Source organism: Heptranchias perlo, chromosome 36 (genome assembly GCF_035084215.1).
Source record: "Heptranchias perlo isolate sHepPer1 chromosome 36, sHepPer1.hap1, whole genome shotgun sequence".
NCBI lineage: Eukaryota > Metazoa > Chordata > Chondrichthyes > Hexanchiformes > Hexanchidae > Heptranchias > Heptranchias perlo.
The window spans coordinates 185,075-210,793 of NC_090360.1; the positions used below are offsets into that span (position 1 = coordinate 185,075).

Sequence of the window (25,719 nt, forward strand, 5' to 3'; positions counted from 1 at the left end):
CATTTAAGACTGAGATGAGGAGAAATTTCTTCACTCAGAGGGTTGTGAATCTTTGGAATTCTCTACCCCAGAGGGCTGTGAATGCTGAGTCATTGAATATATTCAAGACTGAGATCGATAGATTTTTGGACTCATGGGGAATCAAGGGATATGGGGATCAGGCGGGAAAGTGGAGTTGAGGTGGAAGATCAGCTATGATCTTATTGAATGGCAGAGCAGGCTCGAGGGGCCATACGGCCTACTCCTGCTCCTATTTCTTATACTCTAATGTTTTTATGAAGTCAATGGGGATAAAGGGGTCATTGAGTGAGGTCATTACTGGCACAGAGACCCTGAGTGTGAGGTACATCGGATTCTTTGAGTCAGCAGAAAAGTCTCGCAAAATTATCCATTAACTATTGGTGGGATATTCCATGGAGGACAGCACTAGCAAACTTGGTCCTGATCCTATCACTGATGTTCACACACACACTTTCCAGCAGCAGTCCTGGATCATGTACCCCATGTGGCCATCGTGATCTCGGCAGACGTTCAGCTCAGAGTCTTGACTGGATTGTTTTAATTTTAATACCTTATTTATTTAGTTGGCTGGCAGCAGCTTTGTGATTTACCTGTGTACATACACTTTGTGGCTGTTTAAGCATATTTGCATGGATGATTACATTTCAAGTAGGCTTATCCGTCATAATAAATGAGAGCTGTCGCTTTCAGGGGAGGATTTATAGACTTGATTTCTACTCAGGGAAAATGGTGTGGGGAGTGTCCCCAAAACTGGCCATTGAAGGAGACGGTGACTCCCCTGTACTCCTGGGACTGACCCCCCCATATTCCCAAGCCTGATCCTCCCTGTAGCTCCCCACGGGGACTGACCGCCCACCCCCCCAACACCGTACCCCCGGATCTGACCCTCCCTGTAGTCCCCCACAGGGACTAACCTTCCCTGTACCCCTGGGTCTGATCTTCCCCATAGCCCCCAATGGGGACTGACCCGCTCTACACCCCCTCCTGGGTCTGACCCTCCCTGTAACCCCCTCCCCGGACATACTCTTAGCGAAAATGATTTTGTTTCTTCTGAGTGCTAACAAATTACGCAGCCTATCTGCTATCAATCCTTCTGCAGCATCCTCCACCACTCCCCCTGCAGCATCCTCCACCACTCCCCCTGCAGCATCCTCCACCACTCCCCCTGCAGCATCCTCCACCACTCCCCCTGCAGCATCCTCCACCACTCCCCCTGTAGTGCCCTCTACTAGTGCCCATGTTGCGCCCTCTACTACTCCCCATGCAGCACGCTCTACATGTTGAGTGCTGCTACAATACTTAAGAAGCTTGACACCATCCAGGACAAAGCAAGACTGGCTTCTAATACCAGTTTCTAGATACCCTTGAGAAAAGCAGCATATTTGGGGAACATTGTACCTACGTGCAGACTCTGAAGTCAGTCTCTGAGGATGTACAGCAACTGACAGTTGTGACTCTTAAGTCACTGGGGGTTAAATTTGAGTTACCCACTTTTGGGCGACCGCCGGTGCAGCATTATTTCCCCCTGCACAAATGGTGAGGTCTGAGGAGTCCTGGATATTGGACCTTGGGATTAATGTTGGGAGATCAGGAGCCTTTTTATGCCATTCAATTAGATCGTGGCTAATCTTAACTCCATTTACTCACCTTGGTTCTGTATCCCTTAATACCCTTGCCTAACAAAAATCTAACAATCTCAGTTTGACATTTTCAACTGACCCCCAGCCTCAACAACTTTTTGGGGGAGAGAGTTCCAGATTTCCACTCCCCTTTGTCTGAAGAAGTGCTTCCTGACATCACCCCTGAATGGCCTAGCTCTAATTTTAAGGTTATGCCCCCTTGTTCTGGACTCCCCCAGCAGAGAAAATAGTTTCTCCCTATCGAATCCTTTAGCCATCTTAAACACCTCAATTAGATCACCCCTTAATCTTCTATACTCAAGGGAATACAAGCCTAGTCTATGCAACCTGTCCTCATAAATTAAAACTTTTAACCCCAGTATCATTCTGGTGAATCTGCGCTGCACCCACTTCAAGGCCAATATATCCTTCCTGAGGTGCGGTGCCCAGAACTTTTTAAAATTTGTTCATGGGATGTGGGCATCGCTGGCAAGGCCAGCATTTATTGCCCATCCCTAATTGCCCTTGAGAAGGTGGTGGTGAGCCGCCTTCTTGAACCGCTGCAGTCCGTGTGGTGACGGTTCTCCCACAGTTTTGTTAGGTAGGAAGTTCCAAGATTTTGACCCAGAGACGATGAAGGAACGGCGATATATTTCCAAGTTGGGATGGTGTGTGACTTGGAGGGGAACGTACAGGTGGTGTTGGTTCCCATGTGCCTGCTGCCCTCATCCTTCTAGGTGGTAGACATCGTGGGTTTGGGAGGTGCTGTCGAAGAAGCCTTGACGAGTTGCTGCAGTGCATCCTGTGGATGGTACACACTGCAGCCACAGTGCGCCAGTGATGAAGGGAGTCAATGTTTAGGGTGGTAGATGGGGTGTCAATCAAGCGGGCTGCTTTGTCCTGGATGGTGTCGAGCTTCTTGAGTGTTGTTGGAGCTGCACTCATCCAGGCAAGTGGAGAGTATTCCATCACACTCCTGACTTGTGCCATGTAGGTGGTGGAAAGGCTTTGGGGAGTCCGGAGGTGAGTCACTCGCCGCAGAATACCCAGCCTCTGACCTGCTCTAGTAGCCACAATATTTATGTGGCTGGTCCAGTTAAGTTTCTGGTCAATGGTGACCCCCATGATGTTGATGGTGGGGGATTCGGTGATGGTGATGCCGTTGAATGTCAAGGGGAGGTGGTTAGACTCTCTCTTGTTGGAGATGGTCATTGCCTGGCACTTGTGTGACGCGAATGTTAGTTGCCACTTATCAGCCCAAGCCTGGATATTGTCCAGGTCTTGCTGCATGCGGGCACGGACAGCTTCATTATCTGAGCCCAGTACTCCAGATGGGGTCTAACCAGAGCTCTGCACAGCTGTAACATAACTTCCACCCTTTCATATTCCGACCGTCTTGAGATAAAGGCCAACATTCCAATAGCCTTTCAAATTATTTTTTGTACCTGTCCACTAGCTTTTAGTGATTTCTGTACTTGGACCTCTAAATCCCTCTGCTCCTCCACAGTTCCCAGCTTCTCACCATTTAGAAAATACTCTGATCTAACTTTCTTAGGTCCAAAGTGGATGACATCACACTTTCCCATATTGAACTCCATCTGCCACAGTTTTGCCCACTCACTTAATCTATCAATGTCCCTTTGCTTCCATCTACACTATTTACTGTGCCACCTAACTTAGTGTCAACATCAAACTTAGATACACGGCTCTCTATTCCTTCATCTAAGTAATTTATAAATATGGTGAAAAGCTGAGGCCACAGTACAGATCCCTGGGGGACTCCACTCATCACATCCTGCCAATTTGCATACATACCTATTATCCCTACTCTCTGTCTCCTGCCTCCTAACCAATTCCCTACCCAAGCCAATTCCATGCACCCTCATTTCTGTTAACAGTCTCCTATGTGGAACCTGTTGAATGCATTCTGACAGTCCATATAAACAACATCCATAGACACTCCCTTATCTACCACATTAGTTACCTCCTCAAAAAATTCAATTAGGTTCGTTAGACATGACTTACCCTTTACAAATCCATGCTCGCTCTCTCTGATCAGCTCATATTTGTCCAAGTGCTCAGTTGCTCTGTCCATAATAATAGATTCTGGTAACTTCCCCACAACTGACGTTAGACTAATAGGCCTATAATTTCCTAATTTATCTCTCTTGCCCTTCTTAAATAATAGAGTGACATTGGCAATTTTCCAATCCCAGGGGACAATTCCTGAATCGAGAGAGTTTTGGAATATCATGACTCATGCATCAACAATTTCCTCACCTACTTCTTTTATTACCCTGGGGTGGAAACCATCAGGTCCTGGGGATTTGTCTAACTTTAATCTCATTAGTTTCTCCATCACCATGTTTTTACTTATACTCAATCTAGTAAGTTCCTCCCCTTGATTTTTTTTTAGTTTTCCTTGTATCTCTGGTGCTTTATTCTCACTCTCTACTGTGAATATTGTGTACAAAATACAAAAGTCTGCCATTTCCTGATTTCCAATAACAGTATCACCTGCAACTGACATTAAGGTGCCCACATTAGTCTTAGTCACCCTCTTTCTCTTGATATACTTGTAAAAACCTTTAGTGTTGTCCTTGATATCCCTCACAAGCTTTTACCCTTTTTGCAGCGCTTACCACTTTCTTTGTATCTCTTTGCTCTTCTTTATATCTCTCCCCGTCTGTTGGATTTCTACTGTTCTTTGCCTTTGTATAAGCACTTTCTTTTAGTTTTATACAATCTCTCACTTCCCTTGTTGACCAAGGTTGTTCAATTACACATGTAGAGATCTTGCCCTTAAGGGGTATGTACAGGTCTTGTATTCTACCAAATATTATTTTGAACACCTCCCACTGTTCATCTGTAGTTTTATCTGTTAGGCTCGCACTTCTCTCTCTCAAACCTAATATTGAATTCTTTCATATTATGGTCATTGTTATCTAGGTGTTTCCTTACCGTTAGATTATTGACTAATTCAGGCTCATTACTAATTACTAAATCTAAGATGGCCTATTCTCTTGTTGGTTCAAGAACATATTGTTCCAGAAAACTGTCCTGAACACACTCAAAAGAGAATGTATGAGAATAGATGAACGGGTAACATAAAAGGGAACATTAAAGCCTTTCATAAACATATAACTAGGAAAAGGATAGTCAAAGGAAAGGTGGAGCCGATTAGGGATCAAAAAGGAGATCTTCTAGTGGAGGCAGAGGGCATGGTTGAGGTACTAAATGAGTATTTTGCATCTGTCTTCACAAACTAAGAGGATGCTGCCAATGACACCATAAAGGAGGAGATGATACAGAAATTGGATAGGATAAAAATAGATAGAGAAGGTTGGCAGTGCTCAAAGTAAAAAAAAGTCACCCAGATATGAGAATGGTGCCAGAGGACTGGAGGGTTGCAAATAGTACACCCTTTTTTCAAAAAAGGGGGAGTGACAAACCAGGTAACTACAGGCCTAAGACCATAAGAACATAAGGACATAAGAAATAGAAGCAGGAATAGGCCATAAGGCCCCTCGAGCCTGCTCCGCCGTTAAATAAGGTCATGGTTGATCTTCGACCTCAACTCCACTTTCCCGCCCAATCCCCATACCCCTTGATTCCCCTAGAGTCCAAAAATCTATCGATCTCAGCCTTGAATATATTCAACGACTCAGCATCAATAGCCCTCTAGGGTAGAGAATTACAAAGATGCTCAACCCTCTGAGTGAAGAAATTCCTCCTTATCTCAGTCCTAAATGGCCGACCCCTTATCCTGAGACTATGTTCCCTACTTCTAGACTCTCCAGCCAGGGGAAACAACCTCTCAGCATCTACCCTGTCAAGCCCCCTCAGAATCTTATATGTTTCGATGAGGTCACCTCTCATTCTTCTAAACCCTAGAGAGTATGGGCCTATTCTACTCAATCTCTCCTCATAGGACAACCCTCTCATCTCAGGAATCAATCTAATGAACCTTGTTGCACCACCTCTAAGGCAAATATGCCCTCCCTTAGATAAGGAAACCAAAACTGTACACAGTACCCCAGGTGAGGCCTCACTAAAGCCTTGTACAATCGTAGTAAGACTTCCTTACTCTTGCACTCTAACCCCCTTGCAATAAAGGCCAAAATGCCATTTGCTGTCCTAATTGCTTGATGTACCCTCATGCTAACTTTTTGTGTTTCTTGAATGCGCCTAATCCTGTCAGCCTAATGTTGGTGGTGGCGAAACTTTTAGAGATAATAACCTGGGACAAAATTAATTGTCACTTGGAAAAATATGGGCTAATAAATGACAGCCAGCATAGATTTGTTAAAGGCAAATTGTGTTTGACTAACTTGATTGAGTTCTTTAATGAAGTAACGGAGAGGGTTGATGAGGGTAGTCCAGTTGATGTTGTTTATATGGGCTTTCAAAAGGCATATGATAAAGTACCAAATAATAGACTTGTTAGCAAAATTGAAGTCCGTGGGATTAAAGGGGCAGTGGCAGCATGGATAGAAAAATGGCAAAGGGACAGAAAGCAGAGAGTAGTGGTGAACAGTTGTTTTTTCAGACTGGAGGGAAGTATACAGTGATGTTCCTGCAGGGGTTGGTTTAAGGACCACTGCTCTTTTTGATATATATTAATGACCTGGGCTTGGGTATGCAGAGTATAATTTCAAAGTTTGCAGATGACACGAAACTCAGAAATGTAGTAAATAGTGAGGAGGATAGTAACAGACTTCAGGAGGACATAGACAGTCTGGTGAAATGGGCAGATGAAATTTAATGCAGAGAAGTGTGAAGTGATGCATTTTGCAAAGAAAAATGAAAGGCAATATAAACTAAATGGTGAAATTTTAAAGCAGATGCAGGAATAGGGAAACCTGGGGGTGTATGTACAAAAGTCTTTGAAGGTGGCAGGACAAGTTGAGAAGGCTGTTAAAAAGGCTTTATATATAGAGACATAGAGTACAAAAGCAAGAAAGTTATGCTAAACATTTATAAATCACTGGTTAGGCCTGAGCTGGAGCATTGTGTTTAATTCTGGGCACCACTCTTTAGGAAGGATGTCAAAGCCTTAGAGAGGGTACTCTCGCATGCAGCAAGACCTGGACAACATCCAGGCTTGGGCTGATAAGTGGCAAGTAACATTCATGCCAGATAAGTGCCAGGCAATGACCATCTCCAACAAGAGAGAGAGTCTAACCACCTCCCCTTGACATTCAATGGCATTACCATCGCCGAATCCCCCACCATCAACATCCTGGGGGTCACCATTGACCAGAAACTTAACTGGACCAACCATATAAATACTGTGGATCCAAGAGCAGGTCAGAGGCTGGGTATTCTGCGGCGAGTGACTCACCTCCTGACTCCCCAAAGCCTTTCCACCATCTACAAGGCACAAGTCAGGAGTGTGATGGAATACTCTGCACTTGCCTGGATGAGTGCAGCTCCAACAACACTCAAGAAGCTCGACACCATCCAGGACAAAGCAGCCCGCTTGATTGGCACCCCATCCACCACCCTAAACATTCACTCCCTTCACCACCGGCACACCGTGGCTACAGTGTGTACCATCCACAGGATGCACTGCAGCAATTCGCCAAGGCTTCTTCGACATCACCTCTCAAACTCGCGACCTCTACCACCTAGAAGGACAAGAGCAGCAGGTACATGGGAACAACAGCACCTGCACGTTCCCCTCCAAGTCACACACCATCCCGACTTGGAAATATATCGCCGTTCCTTCATCGTCGCTGGGTCAAAATCCTGGAACTCCCTTCCTAACAGCACTGTGAGAGAACCGTCACCACACGGACTGCAGCGGTTCAAGACGGCGGCTCACCGCCACCTTCTCAAGGGTAATTAGGGATGGGCAATAAATGCTGGCCTCACCAGCGACGCCCACATCCCGTGAACGAATAAAAAAAAAGAGGAGATTTAGTAGAATGGTACCAGGGATGAGGGACTTCAGTTACACGGGTAGATTGGAGAAGTTGGGGTTGTTCTCCTTAGAGCAGAGCAGATTAAGGGGAGATTTGAAAGAGGTGTTCAAAATCATGAAGGGTTTTGATAGAGTAAATAAGGAGAAACCATTTCCAGTGGCAGAAGGGTTGGTAACCAAAGGACACGGATTTAAGGTAATTGGCCAAAGAATCAGAGGAGAGATGAAGAGAATTTTTTTACGCAGCGAGTTATTTGGAATGTGCTGCCTGAAAGTGTGGTGGAGGCAAATTCAATAGTAACTTTCAAAGGGGAATTGGATAAATACCTGAAGAGGAGGAAATTGCAGGGCTATGGCGAAAGAGCAGGGGAGTGGGACTAATTGGATAGCTTTTTTCAAAGTGCTGGTGCAGGCACGATGGGCTGAATGGCCTCCTTCTTTGCTGTAAGATTCTATGATTCTGTGTTATTCATGGAGGTTAGAATCAGATAGGAAATTGTGAACTTATTTTGTCCTTTATTTGAAGGTGGGGAGAGAAGTAGACTGTATTAAATAGAAGAGAAGTTTTCAGTGAGCAGCTGTATTCTGATGCTGTTTACAGCAGTTAATGAGGAGGCCTCTGAGTGACACTCTCCACCATAGAGTTCTGCGCCAAAGCAGCAACGTCCTAGTGCAGGGTTTTGTGTATGGCACCGCAGGCTACAACTATGCATGGGCTGGTGCGCACTGCAGAGCCCCTCTTGACCAGTCGAGGCAGCAAAAGTGCTCCTCTAAGACCTGGGTGGTCCTTTCGATGTGCACTCTGATGGAGGAATGTGACTTGTTGTAGCGTTCCTCAGCTGCTGTTTGTGCAAAGTTTAGTGGGATAATTATACCCAGGAGCAGGGGATCGGACTCAACATCCATGATTTTGTGATTGAAGAACTCAGAAGGGTTGATTTTTGACATGACATCTTCCAACAGATCTCAGCTTGACTTGTAGGATCTTTTGTATTTTGTCACATTCAGGGACTGGAAATCCTTCCTGTTGAGGGGGTTGACTATAGGAGCTCTCAAAACAATGTGTGTGCCACCAGTTGCACTCTGGACCTTGGGAAAGCCAACCGCATAAAACTACGCTGATCACGAGCATACTCAGTGCCAAAGTTCCAAGCTGCCTTCGGTGATTTCTGTTTCACCAGTGTAAATTCAAGGCAACTCATTTTTCTGGACTTGAGCACATCCAAAACTCTGCTGCCCGTATCCTAATTCTCATCTTGTTTTCAAATCCCTCCATGGCCTCGCCCCTCCCTATCTCTGTAACCTCCTCCAGCCCTACAACCCTTCGAGATCTCTGCACTCCTCCAATTCTGGCCTCTTGCACATCCCCAATTTTCATTGTTCCACCATTGGCGGCTATGCCTTCAGCTGCCTGGACTCTAATTCCTTCCCTCCCTAAAGCTCACCACCTCTCTCCTCCATTAAGGCACTTCTTAAAACCTACCTATTTGACCAAGCTTTTGGTCACCTGTCTTACTATCTCCTTATGTAGCTTGGTGTCAAATTTTGTTTGATAATTGCTTCTGTGAAGCCTTGGGATGTTTTACTACGTTAAAGGCAGAATACAAATGCCAGTTGTTGTTGTAGGCTTCCATGGGCTGCTTCATTATCGGAGGAGTCAGCAAATAGCCTCACTCCTAAACATAGGATGGAAGGAAAGTTATTGATGAAACAGCTGAAAATGGTTGCTCTGAAGAACTCGAGCAGGTATGTGCATGGGGAGACTGAGAGGTGACCTGGGATTGTTAGTAGACTTATCACTTTCTCAGTGTCCCGACAATGAGGAGAAACAGCCGAAAAAAGTGAATAAACTGATGGGATATAATGCCAGAACAATAGAAACAAATCTTTCTCTTTGATTAGATTCCAGCCTGTAACTCACTCCCAGGTATCTGTTATTCTATATATAAACCTCCTGAACCCCTCGATTAGATTCCAGCCTGTAACTCACTCCCGGATATCTGTTATTCTATATATGAACCCCTCGATTAGATTCCAGCCTGTAACTCACTCCTGGGTATCTGTTATTCTATATATAAACCCCCCGAATCCCTCAATTAGATTCCAGCCTGTAACTCACTCCCGGGTATCTGTTATTCTATATATGAACCCCTCGATTAGATTCCAGCCTGTAACTCACTCCTGGGTATCTGTTCTATATATAAACCCACCCGAACCCCTCGATTAGATTCTAACCTGTAACTCACTCCTGGGTATCTGTTCCATATATAAACCCACCCGAACCCCTCGATTAGATTCTAACCTGTAACTCACTCCCGGGTACCCTTTATTTTTTATAGATTAGAAGTCATTCGAGTTGATTGTGTTTCACTGCCCAGGGAGGGTGCACCTCAGCTCTCAGTTTGGTGGGTATTTGTGTTTGATTATGTTTCAGTGTAAAGATCATTGGTTTCAGATTAAAAATTAACCAAAGCAATTCCAAGCTGCTTCCTCCATCAACCTGCCCAGCACAAGCCCAGCTTCCTTTTCCAATCAATCAATCAATAAATGAACAGTTATTTTAAATTGATTGATTGGAAAAGGAAGCTGGGCAGGTTGATGGAGGAAGCAGCTTGGAATTGCTTTGGTTAAATGCTGGCACTGTGCTGCTTGGAGCTCCTTAGGACCCACCTTCCTTTTCTCTGTGTCCTTGACTCTGTGAGATGCGATGCAGATACACAGCATGGCTTCAGGACGATTCCTCTGTCACTGAGTTCTGCCTCTTAATCGTAACAAGAGAGTAAATGAAAAGGTTTCTCACCCTCTCTCTATCCACATCCCCTTTCATGCAGACAGCGACTGCAAACAACCCTTCAGCTGTTTTTTTCTGCTGTGGTTTATTAAAATGTTTTCTAATGCTCACACTGGACAGCAGTAGAATTAACATTCTCCAACTCATACCAGCGTTGCAAGAAAAAAAAACATGAAAGCAGTCAGCCCGGAACTCCTGGGGGAATTGGGAAAGGATCATTTATTTATGCTGTGAAACAGTCTGCCTCCATTTCTGCATCAGCTTAGTGGGAGGTGCCCATGATTTTTTTAATTCACCCTACCTTCCTCTCAATAGACATTATTCTATTTTGCATTTTTCTTTTCTGTGTCAAAGACCTTGCAGCTGGGAGACATTTTTTGTCGAAGAAGTGTTTTTTTTGTTGAAGGAAATGCTTGTTCTCAGCATTCATTGTCTGGCAGTACTGCTGCTGTTGCGTTGCCTGCTGCAACCAGTACTTCCTCCCAGCAAGCGGATTGGCTTGTGTCCTTAAGTGCTGGCCAAGGGTTGGATACCGACTGGAGATTAACAGGTGCATTATGCTGCTCTGCTGCTTCTGACGGGCAGGAGTCGGATGCTCCTCGCATCGAGTGTGAAAGAAGCCGAGGACTGTGTGTGTGCATGAGTGTGTGCGTGTGTGGGTCTGCACACTGGAATGTCCGAGCTCTATCCAGCTTTGAAGATGCTTTGTGTCAAGCCTGGAACGTGTGCTGTGGTCCTGGAGAGTCTGTGAGGAAAAAACAAGAATGGAGAGAGGCGAGTCGCTGTAAAGGCAGAGAGGGGATGTGCATTGTGCTGCAGCTGACTCAGCACCTCACCCAGTGTCGCCAAGAAGGCTTCTTTTGGGTAGATGAATATTCTATGACCAACTGACTCTGCTACTGACAGAAAAGAGTATTTTCTTCTAAATGCAATTGCTGTCTGTCTTTAGGATTCTTTGATCCCTCAGTTATGTGTTCCTGATGTCTGTCTGTGGACTTGAGGGCTTGGCATTCTCTACAGGATGAGTGAGGGAGGTATCTCTTCAGCTCCACCTGTTTTTCCTGTTGTTTCTGGAGATTCGGAAGGTGCTAATCCAACAGAGGAGCAGGAGAGCTCTCCGCCATCCAGGGAATTACATTGTAGTGGTTGTATTGTGTGGCGTCGCCAGCAGACCTGGCTCTGCGTTGTTCCTCTTCTGATTGGGTTCATTGGGCTGGGGCTCAGTCTGATGCTGCTCAGGTGGATTGTTGTTGGTTCAGTCAAGGAATATGTGCCACCGGATCACTTGGAATCTAATCGCATTGGGCAGGACCCTATCTTCCTCTCGAAACCAAGCTCCTTCCCCAAGCCTGCAGAGACCACTACCATGTACACTGGAACAAATCCCTCGTTCAGCACGATTACCCTCAGCACCCGGGGCACAATGCCGATCACTGCCAGGGTTACTACCCAGGGTACACTCCGCTCAACCACTGCTCGCCGCAGCCCCCCTCCTCCTACCAGTACTCCAGGAGGTCCCCTCACCTCCACAGCGCCTGGAACGTTACCTTTTCGCCTCACCCCTACTGTCTCGCATGTGCCCTTTTCTACCTCTTCAAGCAAATTCTTCCTGCATGACTCCACACCGTCCTGGACACAATCGAAATCGGGGGAATCCACCACCGACATCCATTCTGTCCTCGTACCCAAATTTCGTAAGTAAACCGGATTTCATTACTCTGGAAATGCTGGGTTGACAGAGCTGCCAGCTCTGTGATTGTTTGTGTGTGTGTGTGTGTGTGTGTGTGTGTTGCATTGTTCAGTGAATAGAGATTTAACATTTGCAATCATTATTACTTGGAGGCTACCAGCTTTCGAGAATCAATATCAAACAATCAAAACCAGCAAACTCACAATACATCTAACATTTCAACGTTTAAATAAATGAATGTTGACTGTGGTCTCCTTTCTAGTGACATGCAATAATATCATTTTATTCTCATCAGCCCCATCTGTTTTCAAATGAGAAAGGTGACTGTGGTATATGTAGATATATGCATCTATATATAGCAGAAATTTTCTATCCCAGCTCATATACTAAAGCTGAATCTATCTATCCCTGTGTATATTGAGGCTGATTCTATCCTTGTTTCAACTGAGACTGATTCTATCCCAGTGTATATGGAGACTGATTCAATCCCTAAGTATATTGAAGCTAATTCTACCCCTGTGTATATTGAGGCAGATTCTACCCCTGTGTATATCTAGGCTGATTCTATCACTGTGTATGTTGAGGCTGATTCTATCCCCTGAATATTGATACCGATTCTCTCTCTGTTTATATAGAGGCTGATCCTCTATCCCTGTGTCTATCGAGGTTGATTCTATCCCTGTGTATACTGAGGCTGATTCTATCCCTGTGTATACTGAGGCTGATTCTATCCCTGTGTATACTGAGGCTGATTCTATCCCTGTGTATACTGAGGCTGATTCTATCTCTGTATACTGAGGCTGATTCTATCCCTGTGTATACTGAGGCTGATTCTATCCCTGTGTATACTGAGGCTGATTCTATCCCTGTGTATATTGAGGCTGATTCTATCCCTGTGTATATTGAGGCTGATTCTATCCTGGTGTTTATGGAGTCTGATTCTATCCCAGTGAATACAGAGACTGATTCTACCCCAGTTTATATGGAAGCTGATTCTTTCCTAGTGTATATGGAGGCTGTTTCTATCCCAGTGTATATGGAGACCAATTCAATCCCATTGTATAATGAGTCTGATTCTGTCCCAGTGTATATTTTGGCTGAGTCCATCCCAATGTATATGGAGTTCGATTCTATCCTGTGTATATGGAGGCGGATTCTAGCCCAGTCTATAATTAAGGCTGATTCTATGCCATTGTATATGGAGGCTGATTCTATCCCAGTGTAGAGCGAGGTTGGTTCTATCTCTGTGTACATTGAGGCCGATTCTATCCCTCTGTATATTGAGGCTGATTCCATTCCTGTGTATATCGAAGCTGATTCTATCCCTGTGTGTATCGAGGTTGATTCTATCCCTGTGTATATTCTATCCCTCTGTCTTGTGTATATCGAAGCTGATTCTATCCCAGTGTATATCGAGGCTGTTTCTATCCCAGTGTATATGGAGACCGATTTTATCCCATTGTATAATGAGTCTGATTCAGACCCAATGTATATTTTGTCTGATTCCATCCCAATATATATGCAGTCCAATTCTATCCTGTGTATATCGAAGCTGATTCTATCCCTGTGTCTATCGAGGTTGATTCAATCCCTGCATATATGCTATCCCTATGTATATTGAGGCCGAGCCTATCCCTGTGTATATTGAGGCTGATTCTATCCTAGTGTATATGGAGGCTGATTCTATCCCAGTGAATATCGAGGCTGATTCTATCCCTGTGTATATCGAGGCTGATTCTATTCTGTGTATGTTGATCCTGATTCTATCCCTCTGTGTATCGAGGCTGATTTTATCCTTGTGTATATTCTAGCCCAGTGTATATTGAGGCTGATTCTATTCCTGTGTATAATCTAGCCAAGTGCAGATCGAGGTTAATTATTTTCTAGAGTATATTGAGGCTGCTTCTACCCCATTCTATATTGAGACTGATTCTATCCTGTGTATATTGAAGCTGATTCTATCCCCGTGTACATCAAAGCCGAATCTATCCCTGTGTATATTGAAGCTGATTTTATCAGTGTGTATATTGAAGCTGATTCTAGTCTGGTGTATATCGTTGCTGATTCTATCCTGTGTATATTGATGCTGAATCTATCGCTGTGTGTATTGAAGCTGATTCTATCCTGTGTATATCGATGCTGAATCTATCGCTGTGTATATCGATGCTGAATCTATCCCCGTGTATTTCGAGGTTGATTCATTCCCTGTGTATTTTGAGGCTGATTCTGTCCCTGTGTATACCGAGGCTGATTTTATCCCAGTGTTTATGGAGTCTGATTTTATCCAAGGGTATATGGAGGCTGATTCTATCACTGTGTATATTCTGTTCTTGTGTATATTGATGCTGATCCTATCCCAGTGTAAGGCCGAATCTATCCCCATATGTATGGTGGTTGATTCTATCCCAGTTTACATGGAGGCTGCTTCTATCCCAGTGTATATTCTATCCCTGTGTATATTGAAGCTGATTCTATTCCTGTGTATATTGAAGCTGATTCTATTCCTGTGTATATGGAGGCTGATTCTATCCCTGTGTAAATTCTAGGCCAGTGTATATGGAGGCTGATTCTATCCCAGTGTATATGGAGACTGATTCTATCCTTTCGTATATGGAGCCTGGTTATTTCCCAGTGTATATGGAATCTGATTCTATCCCAGTGTATATGGAGGCTGATTCTATCCCAGTTTATATGCAGGTTGATTCTATTCTAGTATATATTGAGACTGTGTATATCATAGTCGATTCTATGCATGTGTATATCGATGCCAAATCTATCCTTGTTTAGTCAAGGCTGATTCTATCCAGGTGTATATGCTATCCCTGTGTACATCAATGCCAATTCTATCCCTGTTTATATTGAGGCTGATTCCATCACAGTCTATATTTACGCTGATTCTATCCCTGTGTATATTCAAGGCCAGTGTATATGGAGCCTGATTCTATCCCAGTGTCTATTTAGGCTGATTCTACTCCTGTGTATATCGATGCCAGATCTATCCCAGTGTATATTGAGGCTGATTCTATCCCAATGTATATTCTATCCCTGTGCATATCAATGCCGATTCTATTCCTGTATATATCGAGGCTGATTCTATTCCTGTCAATGGGGAGTATGATTCTATCCCAGTGTTTACAAAGACTGATTCTATCCCAGTGTATATGGAGTCTGATTCTATCCCAGTGTAGATCAAGACTGATTCTATCCCAGTGTATATGGAGTCTGATTCTATCCCAGTGTAGATCAAGGCTGATTCTATCCTAGTGTATCTGGAGGCTAATTCTATCCCAGTGTATATTGAGACTGATTTTATCCCAGTGTATACAGAGCCTGATTCTATCCCAGTGTATATTCTAGGCCAATATATATGGAGTGTGATTCTATCCCAGTGTAGATCAAGGCTGATTCTACCCCAGTGTATATAGAGGCTGATTCTATCCTAGTGTATACGGAAGCAGATTCTATCTGAGTATATATTGAGGCTGATTCTACCCAGTGTATATTAAGGCCTATTCTATCCCGGTGTATATTGAGGCTGATCCTATCACAGTGTATATTGAGGCTGATTGTATCCCAGTGAAGATCAAGGCTGCTTCTATCCCAGTGTATATTGAGGCTGAGTCTACCCAGTGTATATTTATGCCTATTCTATCCCAATGTATATTGAGGCTGATCCTATCACAGGGTATATTGAGGCTGATTCTATCCCTGTGTATACTGAGCCTGATTGTATCCCAGTTTATATGGAGCCTGATTCTAGCCCAGTGTAGATTGTGGCTGATTCTATCCCAGTCTATATGGAGTTTGATTCTATCCCAGTGTATATTCTATCCCTGTGTATATTATGGTTGATTCTACCCTGTGTATTACAAGATTGTTTCTATCTCTGTTTATATTCTATTCCAATGTAGATTGAGGCTGATTCTATCCCAATCTATATTGAGGCTGATTCTATCCCAGCGTATATCGAGGCAGTTTCTATCACTGTGTATATATTATATGCTGGTATATATCGAGGCTGATTTTATCCCAGTGTAGCTCGAGGCTGAATCTATCCCAGTGTCTATGGAATCTGATTCTATCCCAGTATATAGTGAGACTGATACTATCCCAGTATTTACAGAGACTGGTTCTATCTCAGGGCATATTGAGGCTGATTCTATCCCAGTGTATATGGAATATAAACAGAAAATGCTGGAGAAGGTCAGCAAGTGAGGCAGCATCTGTGGAGAAAGAAACAGAGTTAACGTTTCAGGTCGAAGACCTTTCGTCAGAACTGGAAGAAGTTGAAGATTAAACAGTTTTTCAGCAAGTACAGAGCCAGGAAAAGGAGGAGAGGGAGGGGAGGGGAGGAAAGAACAAAAGGGAAGGTCTGTGATAGGATAGAGGGCAGGAGTGATTAAATGACAAAAGGGATGATGGTGCACGGCAAGGAAGGTGGGAATGGGACAAGTTAAGAAACAAAAGATGGGTCCAGAGGAGGTGTAAATGGTAACATGATGTGGAGATGCCGGTGATGGACTGGGGTTGACAATTGTAAACAATTTTACAACACCAAGTTATAGTCCAGCAATTTTATTTGAAATTCACAAGCTTTCGGAGGCTTCCTCCTTCCTCAGGTGAATTCACCTGAGGAAGGAGGAAGCCTCCGAAAGCTTGTGAATTTCAAATAAAATTGCTGGACTATAACTTGGTGTTGTAAAATTGTTTACAAGTTTTAAATGGTAACAGCAGAGCCATTACCAGCAGCTGCAGTCCAACAAAAAAAATTGGGAGCAGTGGTTGTGGTCTGAAGTTATTGAAATCAATGTTGAGTCCAGAAGGCTGTAAATTGCCGAAACATAAGATGAAGTGCTGTTCCTTGAGCTTCTATTGAGCTTCATTGGAACAGTGTAAGAGGCCGAGGACAGAGAGGTCAGGGTGGGAGTGGGATGGGTAATTAAAATGGCAAGCGACCAGGTCAGGGTCATGCTTGCGGACTGAGCAGAGGTGTTCAGCAAAGTGATCAACCAATCTCCGTTTGGTCTCCCCAATGTAGAGGAGACCGCATTGTGAGCAGCGAATACAGTATACTAATTTGAAAGAAGTACAAGTAAACCGCTAATTTTTTAATATTCGTTCATGGGATGTGGGCGTCACTGGTGAGGCCAGCATTTATTGCCCATCCCTAATTGCCCTTGAGAAGGTGGTGGTGAGCCGCCTTCTTGAACCGCTGCAGTCCGTGTGCTGTTAGGAAGGGAGTTCCAGGATTTTGACCCAGCGACGATGAAGGAACGGCGATATGTTTCCAAGTCGGGATGGTGTGTGACTTGGAGGGGAACGTGCAGGTGGTGTTGTTCCCATGTGCCTGCTGCCCTTGCCCTTCTAGGTGGTAGAGGTTGCGGGTATGGGAGGTGCTGTCGAAGAAGCACCTGGAAGGAGTGTTTGGGGCCCTGGACGGTGGGAAGGGAGGAGGTGAAAGGGCAGGTGTTGCATCTCCTGCGTTTGTATGGGAAGGTGCGGTTTTGGAGGAGAGCGGGTGTTGGGGGTGATGGAAGGGTGGACCAGGGTGACGCGGAGGGAGCAGTCCCTTTGGAATACTGAAAGGGGAGGGGAGGGTAAGATGTGTTTGGTAGAAGATCGAGGCTGATTATATCCCAGTGTATATGGAGACTGATTCTATCCCAAGGTGTACTGAGGCTGATTCTATCCCTGTGTATATTCTATCCCAGTGTATATGGAGCTTGATTCTTTCCCAGTGTATATGGAGCCTGATTCTTTCCCAGAGTAGATCAACGCTGATTCTATCCCAGTTTATAGTGAGGCTGATTCTATCCCATGTATATGGAGGCTGATTCTGTCCTAGTGTATATTGAAGCTGATTCTATCCCCGTGTATATGGAAGTTGATTCTATCCTAGTATATATTGAGAACTGATTTTATTACAGTGTATATGGAGGCTGATTCTATCCCAGGGTATCTGGAGGCTGAATCTATCCCAGTGGATATGGAGGCTGAATCTATCCCAGTGGATATGGAGGCTAATTCTATCCCAGTGTATATTGAGGCAGCTTCTATTTGGGTGTATATTGAGGCTGCTTCTATCCCAGTGTATATGCTGGCTGATTCTATCCCAGTGTATATGGAGTCTGTTACTATCCTAAGATGTATTGAGGCTGATTCTATCTCTGTGTATATTCCAGGCCAGTGTATAAGGAGGCTGATTGAATTCAAGTGTATATGGAGCCTGAATCTATCGCAGTGTATACTGAGGCTGATTCTATCCCAGTGCTTACAGAGATTGATTCTATCCTAGTGGAAACTGATTCTATCCCAGTGTATATGGAGTCTGATTCTACCCCAGCAGGTACTGAGGCTGATTCTATCCCAGTGTGTGTGGAAGTTGATTCTATCCCAGTACATATTGAGGCTGATTCCATCGTAGTATAGATGGAGGCTGATTCTATATCAGTGTATATGGAGTCTAATTCTATCCCAGTGTATATTGAGGCTGATTCTATCCCAGTGTATATTGAGGCTGATTCTATCCCAGTGTATATTGAGGCTGATTCTATCCCAGTGTAAATGGAGGCTGATTAAATCCCAATGTATATTGAGGCTGAATCCATCCCAGTATATATTGAGGTTGACCCTATCGCAGTGTAGATGGAGGCTGATTCTATACCAGTGCATATTGAGGCTGCTTCTATCCGAGCATTTTTTGATGCTGCTTGTAGCCCATTGTATATTAAAGCTGATTCTATCCCTGTGTATATTCTTGGCCAATATATACAGAGGCTGATTCTATTGCAGTGTAGATCGAGGCTGATTCTATCCCAGTGTATATGGAGTCTGATTCTATCCCAGTGTATATGGAGGCTTATTCTATCCTAGTGTATATTGAGGTTGATTCGGTCTCAGTGTTTCTGGAGCCTGATTGCTTCCCAGTGTACATTGAAGCTGATTCTATCCCAGTGTATATTGAGGTTCATTCTATCCCAGTGTGTATGGAGTCTGATTCTATCCCAGTATACATTGAAGCTGATTCTATCCCAGTGTATATTGAGGTTCATTCTATCCCAGTCTATATGGAGTCTGATTCTATCCCAGGGCGTATTGCTGCTGATTCTATTGCTGTGTATATTCCAGACCAGTGTATATTGAGGCTGATTCAATCGCAATGTATATTGAGGCTGATTCAATCGCAATGTATATTGAGGCTGATTCTAACCCAATGTACATTCAGGTTGATTCTCGCCGAGTGTATATTGAGGCTGCTTCTATCCTCGTGCATGTTCTGTCCCAGTGCATATGCAGGCTGATTCTATCCCAGTGTATATGGAGGCTGATTCTATCCCTGTGTAAATTCTAGGCCAGTGTATATGGAGGCTGATTCTATCCCAGTGTATATGGAGACTGATTCTATCCTTTCGTATATGGAGCCTGGTTATTTCCCAGTGTATATGGAGGCTGATTCTATCCCAGTTTATATGCAGGTTGATTCTATTCTAGTATATATTGAGACTGATTCCATCCAAGTGTATATTGAGGCTGATTCTATCTCAGTGTATTTGAAGCCTAATTCCATCTCAGTGTATAGTCAGGCTGATTCTATCCCAGTGTATGTGGATGATGATTCTATGCTTGTGTATATTGAGGCTGATTATATTCCAGTGTATATTGAAGCTCATTCTATCCCAGTCTATATGGAGTCTGATTCTATCCCTGTGTGTATTGTGGCAGATTCTGTTGCAAAGTATACTGAGGCTGATTCTAACCCAGTGTATATTGAGGCTGATTCTAACCTAGTGTGTGTTCTATCCCATTGTATATGTAGGCTGATTCTATCCCAGTTTATATGCTGGCTGATTGTATCCCAGTGTATATGCTGGCTGATTCTACCCCAGTGTATATGGAGTCTGTTACTATCCTAAGGCATATTGAGGCTGATTCTATCTCTGTGTTCATTCCAGGCCAGTGTATAAGGAGGCTGATTGAATCCAAGTGTATATGGAAACTGATTCTATCCCAGTGTACATGGAGACTGATTCTATCCCAGTAGGTACTGAGGCTGATTCTATCCCACTGTATATTCTAGGCCAGTGTATACGGAGTCTGATTCTATACCAGTGTAGATCAAGGCTGATTCTATCCCAGTGTATATGGGGCGTGATTCTTTCCCAGTGCAGATCAAGGCCAACACTATGCTAGTGTATATGGAGTCAGATTCTATCCCAGTGCATATGGAGGCTTATTCTATCCTAGTGTATATTGAGGTTGTTTCGGTCTCAGTGTTTCTGGAGCCTGATTCCTTCCCAGTGTACATTGAGGCTGATTCTATCCCAGTGTATGTGGAAGTTGATTTTATCACAGTATATATTGAGGCTAATTCCATCGCAGTATATATGGAGGCAGATTCTATATCAGTTTATAGTGAGGCTGATTCTATCCCAGTGTTTATGAAACCTGATTCTTTCCCAGTGTAGATCAAGACTGATTCTATCCCAGTGTATATGGAGTCTATTCTATCTCAGTGTATATTGAGGCTGATTCTATACCTGTTTATACTGAGGCTGATGATATTCCAGTATATATTGAGGCTGAATCTATCCCAGTTTATGTGGGGGCTGATTCTATCCAAGCGTATAATGAGGCCGACTCTATCACAGTGCATATAGAGGATGATTCTATACCAGAGCATATGGAGGCTGTTTCTATCCCAGTGTATATGGAGGCTGTTTCTATCCCAGTGTATATGGAGGCTGATTCTATCCCAGTGTATATGGAAATTGATTCTATCCCACTGTATATGGAAGTTGATTCTATCCCAGTATATATTTACGCTGATTCTATCGCAGAGTATATGAAGGATGATTCGATACCAGTGTATATGGAGGCTGATTGTATCCCAGTATATATGGAAGTTGATTCTAGCCCAGTATATATTGAGTCTGAATCTATCCCATTGTATATTGAAGCTGATTCTATCCCAGTGTATGCGGAGACTGATTCTATCCCAATTTATATGGAATCAAAAGCAAAATACTGCGGATGCTGGAAATCTCTGTATATATTCCAGACCATTGTATATTGAGGCTGATTCTATGCCAGTGTATATTGAGGTTGATTCTATCCCAGTGTACATGAAGCCTGATTCCATCCCAGGGTAGATCGAGGTTGAGTCTATCCCAGTGTATATTGAGGCTCATTCTATGCCAGTGTATATGGAAGTTGATTCAATTCCAGTATATATTGAGGCTGATTCTATCGCATTACATATGGAGACAGATGCTATACCTGTGTATATTGATGTGGAGATGCCGGTGATGGACTGGGGTTGACAATTGTAAACAATTTTACAACACCAAGTTATAGTCCAACAATTTTATTTGAAAATCACAAGCTTTCGGAGGCTTCCTCCTTCCTCAGGTGAATGTGGAAAGGAAATCCTCGAACCTTTCACATTTATAAATCACAGAACAATACCTGGTGATTATAGATAGTCTTTCCAACTGCCCGTTGCCAAGGCAATCAAAGTGTTCAGACAGAGAGGTGTTACCTACAGGGCCACCGCATATACAAACAACCAAAAAAAAAGAGAGAGAGAGGCAGAATCATAGAAACATCCGGAAGGAAGAGAAAGACAGCAAATGACCCGTTATATTAAAAACAGATAACTTTTGTTCGCTGGTGGGGTTACGTGTAGCGTGACATGAACCCAAGATCCCAGTTGAGGCCGTCCTCATGGGTGCGGAACTTGGCTATCAATTTCTGCTGGACGATTTTGCGTTGTTGTGTGTCTCGAAGGCCGCCTTGGAGTACGCTTACCCGAAGGTCGGTGGCTGAATGTCCTTGACTGCTGAAGTGTTCCCCGACTGGGAGGGAACCCTCCTGTCTGGCGATTGTTACGCGGTGTCCGTTCATCCGTTGTCGCAGCGTCTGCATGGTCTCACCAATGTACCATGCTCTGGGGCATCCTTTCCTGCACCTGGTGGGTGGTGTCCTCTCGTGTGGTATCGACACAGATACCACCATCACACAAGAGGACACCACCCACCAGGTACATGGTTCATACTCCTGTGACTCGGCCAACGTTGTCTACCTCATACGTTGCAGGAAAGGATGCCCCAGAGCATGGTACATTGGCGAGACCATGCAGACGCTGTGACAACGGATGAACGGACAGAGCGCAACAATCGCCAGACAGGAGGGTTCCCTCCCAGTCGGGGAACACTTCAGCAGTCAAGGACATTCAGCCACCGACCTTCGGGTAAGCGTACTCCAAGGCAGCCTTCGAGATACACGACAACGCAAAATCGTCGAGCAGAAATTGATAGCCAAGTTCCGCACCCATGAGGACAGACTCAACCGGGATCTTGGGTTCATGTCACGCTACACGTAACCCCACCAGCGAACAAATGTTATCTGTTTTTAATATAACGGGTCATTTGCTGTCTTTCTCTTCCTTCCGGATGTTTCTATGTTTCTGCCTCTCTCTCTCTTTTTTTGGGTTTTTTTTTTGGTTGTTTGTATATGCGGTGGCCCTGTAGGTAACACCTCTCTGTCTGAACACTTTGATTGCCTTGGCAACGGGCAGTTGGAAAGACTATCTATAATCACCAGGTATTGTTCTGTGATTTATAAATGTGAAAGGTTCGAGGATTTCATTTCCACATTCACCTGAGGAAGGAGGAAGCCTCCGAAAGCTTGTGATTTTCAAATAAAATTGTTGGACTGTAACTTGGTGTTGTAAAATTGTTTACAATTGTGTATATTGAGGCTGATTCTATCCCAGTGTATATGGAGGCTGATTCAATCCCAGTATATATGGAGTCGCAATCTATTCCAGTGTATATTGAGGTTGATTCAATTCCTTTGTATATTCTAGTCCAGTGTATACGGAGGCTGATTGTATCCCAGTGTATCTGAAGGCTGATTCTATTCCACTATACATGGAGGCTGATTCCCAGTGTAGATCGAGGCGGAATCTATCCCAGTGTACATTGATGCTGATTGTATCCCAATGTATGGGGAGACTGATTCTATCCCAATTTATATGGAGACTGATTCTATCCCATTGTATGTGGAGACCGATTCTCTCCCCGTCCAGAACGAGAATGATTCTATCCCAGTGTAGAGCGAGACTGAATCTATTGCAATGTATATGGAGGCTGTTTCTATCCCAGTGTATATGGAGGCTGTTTCTATCCCAGTGTATATGGAGGCTGTTTCTATCCCAGTGTATATGGAGGCTGATTCTATCCCAGTGTATATGGAGGCTGATTCTATCCCAGTGTATATGGAGGCTGATTCTATCCCAGTGTATATGGAGGCTGATTCTATCCCAGTGTATATGGAGGCTGATTCTATCCCAGTGTATATGGAGGCTGATTCTATCCCAGTGTATATGGAGGCTGATTCTATCCCAGTGTATATGGAGGCTGATTCTATCCCAGTGTATATGGAGGCTGATTCTATCCCAGTGTATATTGAGGCTGCTTCTATCCAAGTGTACGTGGAGGCTGATTCTATCCCAGTGTATATTGGGGGGTGATCCTATTCCAGTGGATATGGAGGCTGATTTAATCCCAATATATATTGAGGCTGATTCTATCCCAGTGTATCGGGAGCCTGATTCTATCCCAGTGTATATGGAGGCTGATTCTATCCCAGTGTATATGGAGGCTGATTCTATCCCAGTGTATATGGAGGCTGATTCTATCCCAGGGCATATTGAGGCTGCTTCTATCCCAGTGTACGTGGAGGCTGATTCTATCCCAGTGTATATTGGGGGGTGATTCTATCCCAGTGTATATTGGGGGGTGATTCTATCCCAGTGTATATGGAGGCTGATTCTATCCCAGTGTATATGGAGGCTGATTCTATCCCAGTGTATATGGAGGCTGATTCTATCCCAGTGTAGATGGAGGCTGATTCTATCCCAGTGTATATGGAGGCTGATTCTATCCCAGTGTATATGGAGGCTGATTCTATCCCAGTGTATATGGAGGCTGATTCTATCCCGGTGTAGATGGAGGCTGATTCTATCCCGGTGTATATGGAGGCTGATTCTATCCCGGTGTATATGGAGGCTGATTCTATCCCGGTGTATATGGAGGCTGATTCTATCCCAGTGTATATGGAGGCTGATTCTATCCCAGTGTATATGGAGGCTGATTCTATCCCAGTGTATATGGAGGCTGATTCTATCCCAGTGTATATGGAGGCTGATTCTATCCCAGTGTATATGGAGGCTGATTCTATCCCAGTGTATATGGAGGCTGATTCTATCCCAGTGTATATGGAGGCTGATTCTATCCCAGTGTATATGGAGGCTGATTCTATCCCAGTGTATATGGAGGCTGATTCTATCCCAGTGTATATGGAGGCTGATTCTATCCCAGTGTATATGGAGGCTGATTCTATCCCAGTGTATATGGAGGCTGATTCTATCCCAGTGTATATGGAGGCTGATTCTATCCCAGTGTATATGGAGGCTGATTCTATCCCAGTGTATATGGAGGCTGATTCTATCCCAGTGTATATGGAGGCTGATTCTATCCCAGTGTATATGGAGGCTGATTCTATCCCAGGGCATATTGAGGCTGCTTCTATCCCAGGGCATATTGAGGCTGCTTCTATCCCAGTGTACGTGGAGGCTGATTCTATCCCAGTGTATATTGGGGGGTGATCCTATTCCAGTGGATATGGAGGCTGATTCTATCCCAGTGGATATGGAGGCTGATTCTATCCCAGTGGATATGGAGGCTGATTCTATCCCAGTGGATATGGAGGCTGATTCTATCCCAGTGGATATGGAGGCTGATTCTATCCCAGTGTATATGGAGGCTGATTCTATCCCAGTGTATATGGAGGCTGATTCTATCCCAGTGTATATGGAGGCTGATTCTATCCCAGTGTATATGGAGGCTGATTCTATCCCAGTGTATATGGAGGCTGATTCTATCCCAGTGTATATGGAGGCTGATTCTATCCCAGTGTATATGGAGGCTGATTCTATCCCAGTGTATATGGAGGCTGATTCTATCCCAGTGTATATGGAGGCTGATTCTATCCCAGTGTATATGGAGGCTGATTCTATCCCAGTGTATATGGAGGCTGATTCTATCCCAGTGTATATGGAGGCTGATTCTATCCCAGTGTATATGGAGGCTGATTCTATCCCAGTGTATATGGAGGCTGATTCTATCCCAGTGTATATGGAGGCTGATTCTATCCCAGTGTATATGGAGGCTGATTCTATCCCAGTGTATATGGAGGCTGATTCTATCCCAGTGTATATGGAGGCTGATTCTATCCCAGTGTATATGGAGGCTGATTCTATCCCAGTGTATATGGAGGCTGATTCTATCCCAGTGTATATGGAGGCTGATTCTATCCCAGTGTATATGGAGGCTGATTCTATCCCAGGGCATATTGAGGCTGCTTCTATCCCAGGGCATATTGAGGCTGCTTCTATCCCAGTGTACGTGGAGGCTGATTCTATCCCAGTGTATATTGGGGGGTGATCCTATTCCAGTGGATATGGAGGCTGATTCTATCCCAGTGGATATGGAGGCTGATTCTATCCCAGTGGATATGGAGGCTGATTCTATCCCAGTGGATATGGAGGCTGATTCTATCCCAGTGTATATGGAGGCTGATTCTATCCCAGTGTATATGGAGGCTGATT

General features: G+C 44.2%; 1 protein-coding gene across 1 annotated transcript in view; it reads left to right on the forward strand.

The window, feature by feature from the left end:
* The window catches only part of LOC137303908 (pro-neuregulin-3, membrane-bound isoform-like), a 578,922-nt gene that overhangs the window by 22,580 nt on the left and 530,623 nt on the right, over positions 1-25,719 (forward strand). The window contains exons 4-5 of the mRNA XM_067972321.1: positions 585-669; positions 11,434-12,051. Of these exons, the coding sequence (XP_067828422.1) occupies positions 585-669; positions 11,434-12,051 (703 nt within the window). The remainder of the gene's footprint in view (positions 1-584; positions 670-11,433; positions 12,052-25,719) is intronic.